Source organism: Crotalus tigris, unplaced genomic scaffold, assembly GCF_016545835.1.
Source record: "Crotalus tigris isolate CLP2741 ecotype Arizona unplaced genomic scaffold, ASM1654583v1 scf7180000018485.2372832, whole genome shotgun sequence".
NCBI lineage: Eukaryota > Metazoa > Chordata > Lepidosauria > Squamata > Viperidae > Crotalus > Crotalus tigris.
The window spans coordinates 1,761,998-1,775,456 of record NW_024097033.1 but is presented as its reverse complement, the minus strand read 5'-3'; the positions used below and the strand labels follow the sequence as shown (position 1 = coordinate 1,775,456).

Sequence of the window (13,459 nt, the reverse complement as noted above, 5' to 3'; positions counted from 1 at the left end):
AAATAGCACACAAAATAATAGGGTCTAAAATAATATCATGAATGAAGGCAAATATACATGTCCAGTGGTGGGATTCAGCCACTTTGCACCACTTCGGCAGAGCCGATAGCTAATTTTTTGTTGCCCAGGCCCAGAGTGGACTTCTGGAAGCAGCATCCATACAGAGAATCGGTTGTTCACATATTTGAATCTCATCACTGTACATGTCCAGGATAATGATACAAGATCCAATCTGGATCAGTAATTTTTAATGTGGATATTATTTTAAGATCCAGTCTGGACCAGAGGTTCTGAGCTTTTAGATTTGCATTGGAGCCCATCCTCAGGAATTTCTCTCTAACGGAATACTAGAAAGAATGGAATGTCTAACACAGTGGTGGCAAATTTATGGCACGGGTGCCAGAGGCAGCACTCAGAGCCCTCTCTGTGGGCATGCGCGCCATCACTCCAGTCCTAGGCCTTCAGCTGGGTTTTATAAAACCTTTTCGCTTTAGGCCTCCACCACCGTGTACAAAAAAAAAAGGTTCAATCAATCAGTCAATTTCAACTTCTCGCAGGAAAAAAAAAGATCTTGCAAAGTTGGAATTGATTGATTGAACTTTTTAGTCCCACCCAGTCTGCTGTTACCACCACAGCCACGCCCACCCAATGGGCCACACCCACCCGGCACCCGACGATGCATAAGTGGGTTTTGGGTGGCAGTTTGGGTGCTCGGTCTCTAAAAGGTTCGCCATCACTGGTCTAACACATTCCGTTAGAGAGAAGTTCCCTGAAGATGGCTCCAGTGTGAGTCCAAAAACTCAGAAGAGTAAACCTCTGGTCTCAGTGACCAACCCAGACTGGATTTTAAATAATATCCACATTAAAATTGTTGATTTAACTTGAGATTACTCCCTGGATAATAAAGTTATTATCATGATGAGAATTAGGACATCTCGCATTGAAGATTATATAAACGTATTTTAAATATTGTAGGAAGATAGCTGTGTCAGTCTATAGTGGCAAAAAAACCCCAGGAGTCTGGTAGCATCTTTTCCAAGACATTTTAACACAGAAATAAAATTAAGAGTCATTCATAAGACAACCCCACAATCTAATGTTCCCTTACCTTCAGCACTGACTGCTGAACGCACTGACCAAACTGACCCACGTCGAAAAGAATAGTTTCTATGTGATGTGCTGGAAGTACATGATGGACTCACAGACAGACGGCGTGATGCCAAGTTGGTGACTTCTTCTACTGATAAAATCAATAGAAGATGTTTATTTTTTTATTTATGTAGTCTGCTGATTAACTGCAACAATGAAATCCATTTTATTATATAATAATGAATAATAAACTTAATTGTATTTTATTGTATCTATATAGGGATATGAAAAGATTTTGTATCAGTTCTTCTCAGATCCATTTTCAGGAATTCTGCCAACAGCAGAATCGTTTGTATAACAAATTTGTAGAGGCCCTTGAAGCTCTTCCTGGACTTACATGTAACAGAACAATTTCATATGTCCTATGGCATTTCAGTAGCAGAAACCAGTTAAGGAAGTCCGAAGCAATCATACCACCAATGATTTAAGATAGGGATAGGCATTTCCTGTAGTCTGCAGGTGCCTTATTTTTGCTGCCTTAACCTCACTGCCTCCAAATCACACTGTTAAATTTCAGTAGTATAGTTTATTCTTTTTTCTACATAGAAAATAGGTACCATATATAAAGCTGCTTCCAAGAAAGAAAGAAAGAAAGAAAGAAAGAAAGAAAGAAAGAAAGAAAGAAAGAAAGAAAGAAAGAAAGAAAGAAAGAACAAAACAAAACAAAACTAGGAACAAAGATTGCAGCTCTGCATCTTCTGGTGATGTTAACCAGTAATGGCTCTTTGCAGCTCTTGAAAGTAGAAATAACTGATAATATAAATATAGAAAAAATCTGCCTTTCTTATGTGGTGTATGTCTTCATGTGATGACTTTAACCCTTGCTATCCCAAAAAACCCATTCCAGAGTACAAAGTGAGTGCACCTTCTTCCTCCTGCTCTGAGCTTGGGGAACAGCTAGGTTCATAGCAAGCTTCCTGGGTGATAGGTATGGCAGTGATGAGACTAGCTTCTCTGCCCAGACGTTTCTTCTCCTCTTCCTGTTGCAGGTTCTTCAGAATGTGTTCTGCTCGTTGATGAGAACGTGATACTGCCCTGGCTGAAAACGACTTCTGCAATCAAACCAATAAAAAAGCAATTGAAAAAAAATCGCCCTGTTTTTTATAAAGACACTTGCATACTTGAATACTACTTCACCAAACTCAACTCAGAATATATATATATATATATTTGTTTTCTGAGGTTTTCGCGGGTGTTTGTATATAGGTCTTTGGTTGTTCGGGTTTTCTCCCGCTTCTGCTCGAAGCACGAAGCTGAAAACACCAGCCTGAAGTTGTCGAATGGGACTTCGTCGAAACGTCGCCAAGACACTTCCAATTTTACGCGGGAGAAAACCCGAACAACCAAAGACCTACATATATATATATATATATGGTTAATAACACTAAAAATATGAACCCTGGGAATATTCATATTTAAAATAAGGTGAGCACCAGGGTGATAAAACTATAAAAGTTTAATTTAATTTGAAAACGCCAAGCTTTCGCCATCACCTGCTGGCATCCTCAGGGCTTAAAATGCCAGGGAGTGAGAGAGTCTCTTATAAGCAAGCCAAAGTCTGTGCCCGGCTCCTCGATCTCGTCATCGGACCTAATTGGTTGGATTGTGCTCCGGTGACTCGTTTCTTCCTGCACCCCTTTTTTTCGCGTGTGTCCTCATTTGCCTTCTTTTCTTTGAGCTCTAAAGTAGGTGGAGCAGCCTCTGTTCTCTCCCTCAGGTTTATCTAGTGGTTTGCATTTCTCCTTCTCCTTCTCCCAATCCACATTTGCATGACTATTCTCTCTCTGAATGTTTTCCCTTTCATCCCTAGTACCTCCCCCTTGTGCCCAACTGCTGTCAAGATGGTCACATGTACCACTCTGGGTTAACTGGGGTGTGGTAGTAAACTGGGATGATTCAATAAGTTGTTTGTCTATGCAGCCAGTCTCGTAGATGCGGCCAAACCCAGTTAATATGCTTCCCCCCCTTTTCTTTCGTCTCCTGCGCTCTTTTTCCCCGCGTTATAAACAAAGGTCTCGGTCTGGGGGGAGGTGGGGTTACGATCCTTCCGAATGTCCCAGCATTCCTCTTCCATCCCCCTCCTCGTTCCATTGCCTCTCATTCTTGCGTGCCTGTGACAAGGATCTTTGGAGTCGATGGGTGCTGTTGATGTGAGGCGCGGTAGGCTGATCCCGCAAGCTCTGCCCTCTCGCGCATTCCTCCATCCGGGTTCGCTCTTCTCTCCGCTCTCCAGAGTGTCCATCGACTCGCAGTCGCTCCTAGAGCTATCCCACACCCCATACATCCCCAATTCAGTCGGCATTATAGAACGGAGGGGTCGTCCCATCTTCTTCGGATCGATCATCCTATTCCTCTCGAGCCGTAGATGAGGTGTTGGTTTTAACAATCCCCCCCCCATCTCCGTCTATATTGCCTTCTGCTGTATCAATTGGAAAGTCCCTGGTGTTCATAGTATGGGGATTCTGGGTTTTAGTTTTTATCGCCCTCCTGGTCTTTTGGGAGCGCGTCAACATTGTGGGGGTGGTGGGGGTTCTCAGACGTTGTTCTTCATCCTCTGGGTTGTCCACGACTAGTCGGGGGGTTGGCATGTTCTCCTTGGTTTTTCCACTAGGTCTGCCATCGGGCCGTCAGTAACGGGACGGGTAACTGGCCGCACTCCATGCTCTTAATGTCAAGTGTGCAGAGCAGAGGTCAATGTGTCGATTAATGGAGTTACTATTGGAAAGCCATGCCTCTTTGAGGAGGCGGCCTCCCTTTGTGCTGTCACTTGCCAAGACGCATACCTCATTAAAATTAAAGCGGTGGCCCAATTCCGCCATATGAACCCATATCTGGGAGTGCTGCTCGCCCCTTTTCACTGCTAGTCTGTGCTCATGGACCCTAGTCTTCACTCGTTTTGAAGTCTCCCCAACATAGTTACATGGGCAGTCCATACAATCGATCCTATATATGGCTGCCGATCTTTCCATGCTGGGGAGCGGGTCCTTGGGGCGCATGATGGCGGCCCGTAGCGTTTGGTTGGGTCTATGTGCTACCTTTATGTTATACGGCGCCAAAATTCTCGCAGTAGCCTCTGAGACATTGCAGATATAGGGGAGGGTGACACGTGTTGTCTGTGGCACTAGTTCACGAGGTGGTGGGTTGCTCCGAGATTCCGATGGTATACTAAACCGATTAATGAATCTTACCGGGTACCCATTGCGCCTACATACTTGAAAAAGATGGTTTCTTTCCTCTTTCTTTGCTTTGGCAGTACTGCAATGTGACTCTACTCGTTTGAATAGAGTTCTGACACAACTGACCTTATGGGCTGTCGGATGGTTACTCTCAAAATGGAGAATCCTGTCCGTACAAGTTGCTTTTCGGTATACCTTGGTCGTCAAAGATCCATCCAGTTGGCGTTGGACCAATACATCTAAGAATGCCAATACGCCCTGATTTTCCTCCTCCATGGTGAACTGGATGTCTGGGTATACCGAATTCAAAATACCCATAAAGTCAGTCTTGTGAACAGGGAGACCACATCAAAAGAGACCATGAGTTCGTCTTCTTCCACCCTCAGGGCTCTAATTCTATTCAGAAATTCGTCTGCCGATCTCACACTGGTGTTATTATTACTGGCCAAGTGGCAGATACGTACGCTCAGCCACTTGGCCAATTCCGAGGTAGGGGTGCCCCTGAATGCAACAATAGGGCGGAGGGGGACGCTGGGTTTGTGTATCTTGGGCAGCCCATAGAACCTGGCAAGAGCCGAGTCGCCAGGGCGTACCTTTCTCAGCACATCCTCCCCCATCCTCCTATTCCGTTTTAAGTCATCAAGAAGCTTCTAAGAGTAGTGGTGGGGTCTTTATTCACTACTCTATATGCAGTATTGTCATTGAGCAATTCAAGTGCCTTGTTTATATATACCTCCAAGTGGCTGAGCGTACGTATCTGCCACTTGGCCAGTAATAATAACACCACTGTGAGATCGGCTGATGAATTTCTGAATAGAATTAGAGCCCTGAGGGTGGAAGAAGATGAACTCATGGTCTCTTTTGATGTGGTCTCCCTGTTCACTTCCATCCCGCAGGACCTTGCGGTCACGGTCCTTAAAGACCGGTTGAATCAGGGAGACCAAGAACAACATCAGGACTCCCTCCAGATGGAGGATCTTATTAAACTGGTGGGAGTCTGCTTAAAGACCTACTTCACCTTTCAGGGAACTATATTTGAACAAATTAAGGGAACACCAATGGGGTCTCCGATCTCCAGTGTAATAGCAGAGGGGGTGCTCCAACGTTTGGAACACATAGCGATGGCCCAGTACCAACCAAAATTTTGGGCCCGTCATGTGGACGACACGTTTGTAGTCATCAAGAAGCAGCACAAGACTGACTTTATGGGTATTTTGAATTCGGTATACCCAGACATCCAGTTCACCATGGAGGAGGAAAATCAGGGCGTATTGGCATTCTTAGATGTATTGGTCCAACGCCAACTGGATCTTTGACCACCAAGGTATACCGAAAAGCAACTTGTACGGACAGGATTCTCCATTTTGAGAGTAACCATCCGACAGCCCATAAGGTCAGTTGTGTCAGAACTCTATTCAAACGAGTAGAGTCACATTGCAGTACTGCCAAAGCAAAGAAAGAGGAAAGAAACCATCTTTTTCAAGTATGTAGGCGCAATGGGTACCCGGTAAGATTCATTAATCGGTTTAGTATACCATCGGAATCTCGGAGCAACCCACCACCTCGTGAACTAGTGCCACAGACAACACGTGTCACCCTCCCCTATATCTGCAATGTCTCAGAGGCTACTGCGAGACTTTTGGCGCCGTATAACATAAAGGTAGCACATAGACCCAACCAAACGCTACGGGCCGCCATCATGCGCCCCAAGGACCCGCTCCCCAGCATGGAAAGATCGGCAGCCATATATAGGATCGATTGTATGGACTGCCCATGCAACTATGTTGGGGAGACTTCAAAACGAGTGAAGACTAGGGTCCATGAGCACAGACTAGCAGTGAAAAGGGGCGAGCAGCACTCCCAGATATGGGTTCATATGGCGGAATTGGGCCACCGCTTTAATTTTAATGAGGTATGCGTCTTGGCAAGTGACAGCACAAAGGGAGGCCACCTCCTCAAAGAGGCATGGCTTTCCAATAGTAACTCCATTAATCGACACATTGACCTCTGCTCTGCACACTTGACATTAAGAGCATGGAGTGCAGCCAATTACCCGTCCCGTTACTGACGGCCCGACGGCAGACCTAGTGGAAAAACCAAGGAGAACATGCCAACCCCCCGACTAGTCGTGGACAACCCAGAGGATGAAGAACAACGTCTGAGAACCCCCACCACCCGCACAATGTTGACGTGCTCCCTAAAGACCAGGAGGGCGATAAAAACTAAAACCCAGAATCCCCATACTATGAACACCAGGGACTTTCCAATTGATACGGCAGAAGGCAATATAGACGGAGATGGGGGGGGATTGTTAAAACCAACACCTCATCTACGGCTTGAGAGGAATAGGATGATCGATCCGAAGAAGATGGGACAACCCCTCCGTTCTATAATGCCAACCGAATTGGGGATGTATGGGGTGTGGGATAGCTCTAGGAGCGACTGCGAGTCGATGGACACTCTGGAGAGCGGAGAGAAGAGCGAACCCGGATGGAGGAATGCGCAAGAGGGCGGAGCTTGCAGGATCAGCCTACCGCGCCTCACATCAACAGCACCCATCGACTCCAAAGATCCTTGTCACAGGCACGCAAGAATGAGAGGCAACGGAGCGAGGAGGAGGATGGAAGAGGAATGCTGTGATGTTCGGAAAGATCGTAACCCCACCTCCCCCCAGACCGAGACCACCGTTTATAACGCGGGGAAAAAGAGTGCAGGAGACGAAAGAAAAGGGGGGGAGCATGTTAAATGGGTTTGACCGCATCTACGAGACTGGCTGCATAGACAAACAACTTATTGAATCATCCCAGCTTACTACTACACCCAAGTTAACCCAGAGTGGTACATGTGACCATCTTGACAGCAGTTGGGCACAAGGGGGAGGTACTAGGGATGAAAGGGAAAACATTCAGAGAGAGAATAGTCGTGCAAATGTGGATTGGGAGAAGGAGAAGGAGAAATGCAAACCACTAGATAAACCTGAGGGAGAGAACAGAGAACAGAGGCTGCTCCACCTACTTTAGAGCTCAAAGAAAAGAAGGCAAATGAGGACACACGCGAAAAAAAGGGGTGCAGGGAGAAACGAGTCACCGGAGCACAATCTAACCAATTAGGTCCGATGACAAGATCGAGGAGCCGGGCGCAGACTTTGGCTTGCTTATAAGAGACTCTCTCACTCCCTGGCGCTTTAAGCCCTGAGGATGCCGGCAGGTGACGGCGAAAGCTTGGCGTTTTTAAATTAAATTAAACTTTTATAGTTTTATCACCCTGGTGCTCACCTTAGCACCCAGCCAGGGCGGAACCTACATGTTAAATGTTAAATTTAATTGACCACTTTTTCTTTTGTACATGATTTTTTTTCTTTTTTGTTGTTAGGGTTGAATGTAAGCTTTTGTTTTGTTTCATTTTGCTTGTTTGTTTTATTGTTTTGTGTTTTATTCTTTATGATAAAACAATACATAAAAAAGAATAGCTGTATAAGGCTGATAACAAAAACAGTTCCAAAAGGATATAATTAGAACTTATTAAACTGCATATTAAGAAACAAAAGACTAAGCATGAATAAACCAATCCTATTTCTAAAAGATGCCTGAGGAAAGATGCCTTGAGGATTTATTAAGCTGTCTTACCGGTATATATTTTTCTTCCTGGCTTCACCCTCTACCACAGTTAGCTTTTCATTTCTAAAATACAGGTGCCCATTCCAAAGAATGTCCTACTTACAGACTGATCTTCATTGATGGGGTCCTGCACACTCCCACTGCACTGGGGACCCCATGGAGGGTCAAACATAGGGACAGACGGCATTCCAAGCACTGGAGAGGGCAGGGTGAAGTTAATACTTGGTGGAGGAATCTGTAAAAATAAGCCCAGAAGATTCAGTATAATAATAATCTCTCTTGTATATCTCTCCTGAAAATGCATTTTTCCAGGAACAAGGAAATGTCAAAATATGTCAATTTATTTAATTCTATCCTGAGATAAAGAAGAATTAGAAAATACAATTTTTCCTCACACAATACAATGGAAAAGCAAGTAATTCCTTCTTGAAATTTTTGAGTGGTTAAGTTAGGATTCCTTTATTTTTTTAAAACTTAATTATAATACATAAATAAAATGCAAAGCAAACTTTTTCTTATCTAGGCAAACAAGCATTTTCCAAGCACTATAAGAACTGCTTGAAATAATAAAAAAATTAGCTTTGATCAAGGAGGGAAGTCAGTGTTCATCGGCATTGGTATATATTCCAAAAGTTCTGTACTGTTTTTCTTTTTTTCTCAATATAGAGCATCCAGAAAAAGTACTAGTATTAGGAAATGGAGATTTGAAGGCCAATGAATTTGGTCATTTTTCTTTCATTATATCATCTTACCATATCTCTTGACAAGCATAATACTAATATATTATTTCCTTTCATCTATAAAGTATAGGGTTAAAATAGCTATTCACATGGGAGAACAATAGATCTGCAAATGTGAAGGAATATGGACTTGGCCTTGGGGAGGGAGAAGGAATGAGCAAGGTGTTTAACAGGGGAATTTTTAGAAAAGATGACTCTTGGAATCCATGTTGGGATGAAATATCACAATCTTGAAAGTCTGTCAGAGTTTCTCTGTACAATATTCTTTATTCTTTTCTTATACCAAAGAAAATCAAGGTGGGAATATTTTGAGTTTCCTTCTCACCCTTTCTGCTTTTTCTGGGCTGAGTCATCTTTTCTAAAATTCCCCTGTTAAATACCTTGCTCATTCCTTAGACTCCATGTTGTGTCTTCCTGTTTTTTGAGACTTTGCCTACCTCAAAGGGCTATGACAAGACCCTCTAAATGATTTCATTTACACTTTAACAACTATAAGGAACCAGGCTATTTTGGGATTACAATGTGCAGTTTACTTCATAGCATTCTTTAAAAATGTATACTAGAATTTCACTCTCAGTGCTTCCAAAAACTAGAACTTGCCTATCAGCTCCAACTAGATTAAATCTTCTCAGAAACTCAATATGGCATAGTTAATAGAGAATTTGTATGATCCACTATGTTAGAAACTGCTTTAAACAATTGACTGTTTTTTAATAGTTAAGGCTTCTGATAAAATCTCTTAAAACTCCACCTCCGAAGATTTATTCTCTACAATGTTTTTTTCTAGTGTTTTCCACAGCTTACAAACCACTGCTTTATCTTTCCCACCAATTGAGCAAGAGTACAATTGATTATTTATAATTTTAGCATTATTATCCAGGGAAAGTTTAGTTCTACGTTTCTACAAAGGCAAAAGCAGAGTGAAATCAGTCATCAGAAGAATCAAGAAGGAGAACGGAGAATCTAAAACAGGGGTGTCTCACTGCTGGCCTGCAGGCCGGTTGCATCATACGAAGGCTACACCCACCCCAGCTCCAGCAATGCAAAAAAAGTCATTATGTGTCATGACACGTCATGGGACTTGGCGAGTTTGATACCTGTGATCTAAAACGACCTTATCACAGGTGTGGTCTATGGTACTCAATTAGATCAAACTCTATTCAGAGTTGATGGAAAAATTGGTGGCACAGTGATTAGAATGCAGTATTACAAGCAAACTCTGCCCACAACTTGGAATTTGATCCTAATGGGACTCAATGTTTACTCAGACTCCATCCTTCTGAAATGAGTAAAATTGTTGGAGTCATTATGCTGATATTTATAAAGCACTCAGAGAGTGCCGTAAAGCACTATGGAGCAGAATATAAGTCTCAGTCTAAGTGCTATTGCTTTCATGACTCATAACAGAGACCATGATGAAACACCTAGAATCTATGAGATTCCCATGCATAGAACCCAAAATATGGATCCAGGACATTGATGACACCTTTGTTATAATAAAAAAGAAACAATTAGAGAAGACACATGAAACTATCAACATCATCAAAGGAATAAAATTCACAAGGGAAGAAGAAAATAACAACATGCTACCCTTCTTGGATATCTTAATCAGCAGAGGCAATGATGGCAAATTTGAAACACAAGTCTATCTTAAATCTGCCCAAACAAACCAAATACTCCACTACAAAATTAACTACCCAACCTGCCACAAGAGAAGCTCCATAATAATACTAGACAAACATAAACACACTGCAGCAACCATGAACATCAGGAAAAGGAAACAGATCATCTATACAACATCTTTCAACATAATCGATACCCATGAAATTTTATTAAAAAGTGCATGATCACTCATCCCACTACAACCAACACAAGCTGTGAAAAGGATAACACTGCCATACAACAAAAACATCTCAGAAACCACCAATAGACTATTACGACCACATGGCATCATCATAGCATGCAAACCAACTAAAGCCCTCTAAAACAGGGGTGTCAAACTCACAACGTCACGTGACGTGTCGCGATGTATCATGACTTTTTTGCCATTGCCAGCAATGGGGTGGGCATGGTTTCACTATGATGCATCTGGCCCGTGGGCCGGCAATTTGATACCCTTGCTCTAAAATATCCTAAGTAAACACAAAGACCCAGCAGCCCCAGAAGAAAAAAAACAGGAGTCATCTACGATACGCAGTGTAAAGACTGTAACAGTCACTATGTAGATCAAGCAGACAGAAGACTAGCAGGGCACATCATGAACACCATCTGGCAGTCAGAGGATATGATGAAAACTCCTTAATTTCACAACACATGAAGAGACATAATCACAGCTTCAACTGGAAAGCATCCTAGGACAAGCCAAATTAAAAAATGCTAGAGAATTCCTGGAAGCCTGCCATTCAGGCAAATCAGTCATCAACAGGCTCATAGAAATAAATAACATCTACATACCATTCAAAAGAGAAAATGAAAAAGCTAAAAATGAAACAAAAAGACCAAAACACGTCCTCACAGCAATCGACCTCCAAATAAGCAGACATTAACATGAAGATTAATATTAGACCAGCAATCAAAAAATAAACAATACTCCAATCAAGGAACTACAAACTCAGACAAACAACAGTAAACAACAACCTAATCAAATAACCACAAAGAACACTCCCATCAACACTGACAGGGCAAGTCTCTAGTATATAAGTAGAGAGCAAACCTCGTTCCCTTCTAGCATTGATGATGTTACCTAGATTATTACCAAGCTCAGACAGTAGCAAGAACCCCACAGTTCAACTCTGAACTACAAATATTCTCCTCTATTGGTAATATTGACTGTAAGTTGAATTTGGCAGATTTTGAATCACGTAGTTTAGGATAAAATCATAAAGATTTTATAAACCTTTTTTCATAAGGATTTCAATCTAAGGAGATAGAACATTAGACCATTTATATTTGGCGCGAAAAAAATTAAGAGCATTGCTATGTGAATCCTTGATACAGGCTAATATCATTTTATAGCTCAAAGGAGCTATATTCCCTCATTCTGTGGAAGTTGATTCAAGACACCAGAGTTTAAATTTTCATCTCTTGTCCTTTTGGTTCTGTTCATAATTGTTGACAGAGTTTTTGTAATTGTTGTTATTTGTTTAGTCATTTTACTTGACTAAACTTGATAAAAGGTTCTTGAAAACTTGAAAGCCAGCATGCTGTTTTATAAATTTTGAATTAGCATAATATATTATGAAAGTTTAGGTTCCAACACATATCTATTACCTGACCTAAGTGTCACTTAACTCAAGTACTGTAGTGATAATACTTACTATATGGAAATATATCAGGTGGTACATTGTTCACCTTAAAGATTTGTTGAGCTCCTTCCTCCATGCGAGGCCATACTTGATATCTAAATCTCCAGAGAGTGTGGAACTTGAGAATGGCATTCAATCTCTGCACTGCCTCCGAGTGATGAAATTCAGACATCAGCATATCTGAAACTGCCTCTGGTACTTTCACAGCACATAGAAGGAACATGGCAGCTGCAGAAAGCAAATATTCCATGAAACATCTTTTTTTTCTACAGTCTGGAGCATTATTATTTTACTGATGTACCTGAGGCTGGGAGGTGGAAGGTCTGTTTATTAAGCTGATAAGCAGACTTGATAACAAAAGGAGAAGGTAATTGTCTAAGAATTTCAAGGGGAGAAATATCATGAAGAGAAGACAAGGTGGCAATGCATATAAATGTAGGCTGCATAGGAAGTGCAGAGGAAGATTTCTGTGGTATTAGATTGAAAATCCTCAGAAGCCAATGCTGGGTAAAACTACTATGTTAGTTCCAATTCCTTAGGATTTGATTTTTGCACTCTTGAGGGCATTCTTAGAATGTGAGAGGAGCCTCTTACCTGCTGCACCAGCCATGTGCTCATCCATACTAAGCAACAGCTCCCATGCTGCAGGCTGGATGTCCCCATACATCTCTTCTGTGAGGATGGGAGCTGCCTTGATTAACAGTGAAAGTGGTGCTGGTGACAGGCTCATCACCTGCAAAAGAAAACCATGCCTTAAGTAATATAAAATAGGGCCTTCACAAACATATTAATGTTCTGCTGAGGGGAATGTAGCACACAGAATAAGAGTACTGAAGACTGGAGCCTTCTTCACAGAGATCTCTATTATTTAAAGAGATTATAGAAAACTGATCCGAGAAGAAAATGCAAGTAAAAATTAGGGAACACTTATCTAGATAGCTTCTACCGTACTGGTAGTCCTCACTTAGTGATTCTTCAAAGTTATGATGGACTTCCCCAGAATTACTTTCAACCTAGTTCTGGAGTTCCGGTAGCCATACATACATATACCCTGAGGGCATTTGATCACATTTTGGGCACCGGCAACTGGCTTGCATTTAGGGCCATTTGCAATGTCCCACATGACTGAGATTTTTAGTGGTTTTTGATGGTTTCTGGTGCTTACTTCCATTTCTAGCAAAAAACAGCCATTGAAGAAAATGGGTTGTTAAGTGTCTGCTTAACAATGGCATTCTTTTAACAACTACAGTTTTTGTTTAATAAGCAGTACAAAAAAAGCTTGTAAAATTGAGCACTGTCAGGTGGTAACCAATTTAACAACTACCATGAGTTATCATAGTAATTCTAGGATAAAATATGGTAGTAAATTGAAGACTACCTATAGATAAATTAGATAATCTGAATTATCAACAGTGAATATGACAGTCCTATAGTGCTGAGACTTCACAGAGACCTATGTTACTAGGCACATA

The 13,459-nt window shown here is 41.9% G+C and overlaps 1 protein-coding gene across 14 annotated transcripts in view; it reads right to left on the bottom strand.

The window, feature by feature from the left end:
* The window catches only part of UNC80 (unc-80 homolog, NALCN channel complex subunit), a 185,213-nt gene that overhangs the window by 57,291 nt on the left and 114,463 nt on the right, over positions 1–13,459 (bottom strand). For 12 of the 14 annotated variants that reach the window (XM_039352938.1, XM_039352942.1, XM_039352945.1 and 9 more), the window contains 5 exons: positions 12,582–12,720; positions 12,034–12,215; positions 8,046–8,177; positions 2,015–2,201; positions 1,109–1,240 (listed from right to left, as the gene is read on the bottom strand). In XM_039352938.1, the coding sequence (XP_039208872.1) occupies positions 1,109–1,240; positions 2,015–2,201; positions 8,046–8,177; positions 12,034–12,215; positions 12,582–12,720 (772 nt within the window). The remainder of the gene's footprint in view (positions 1–1,108; positions 1,241–2,014; positions 2,202–8,045; positions 8,178–12,033; positions 12,216–12,581; positions 12,721–13,459) is intronic. The other 2 variants (XM_039352940.1, XM_039352947.1) reach the window with 1 other exon arrangement.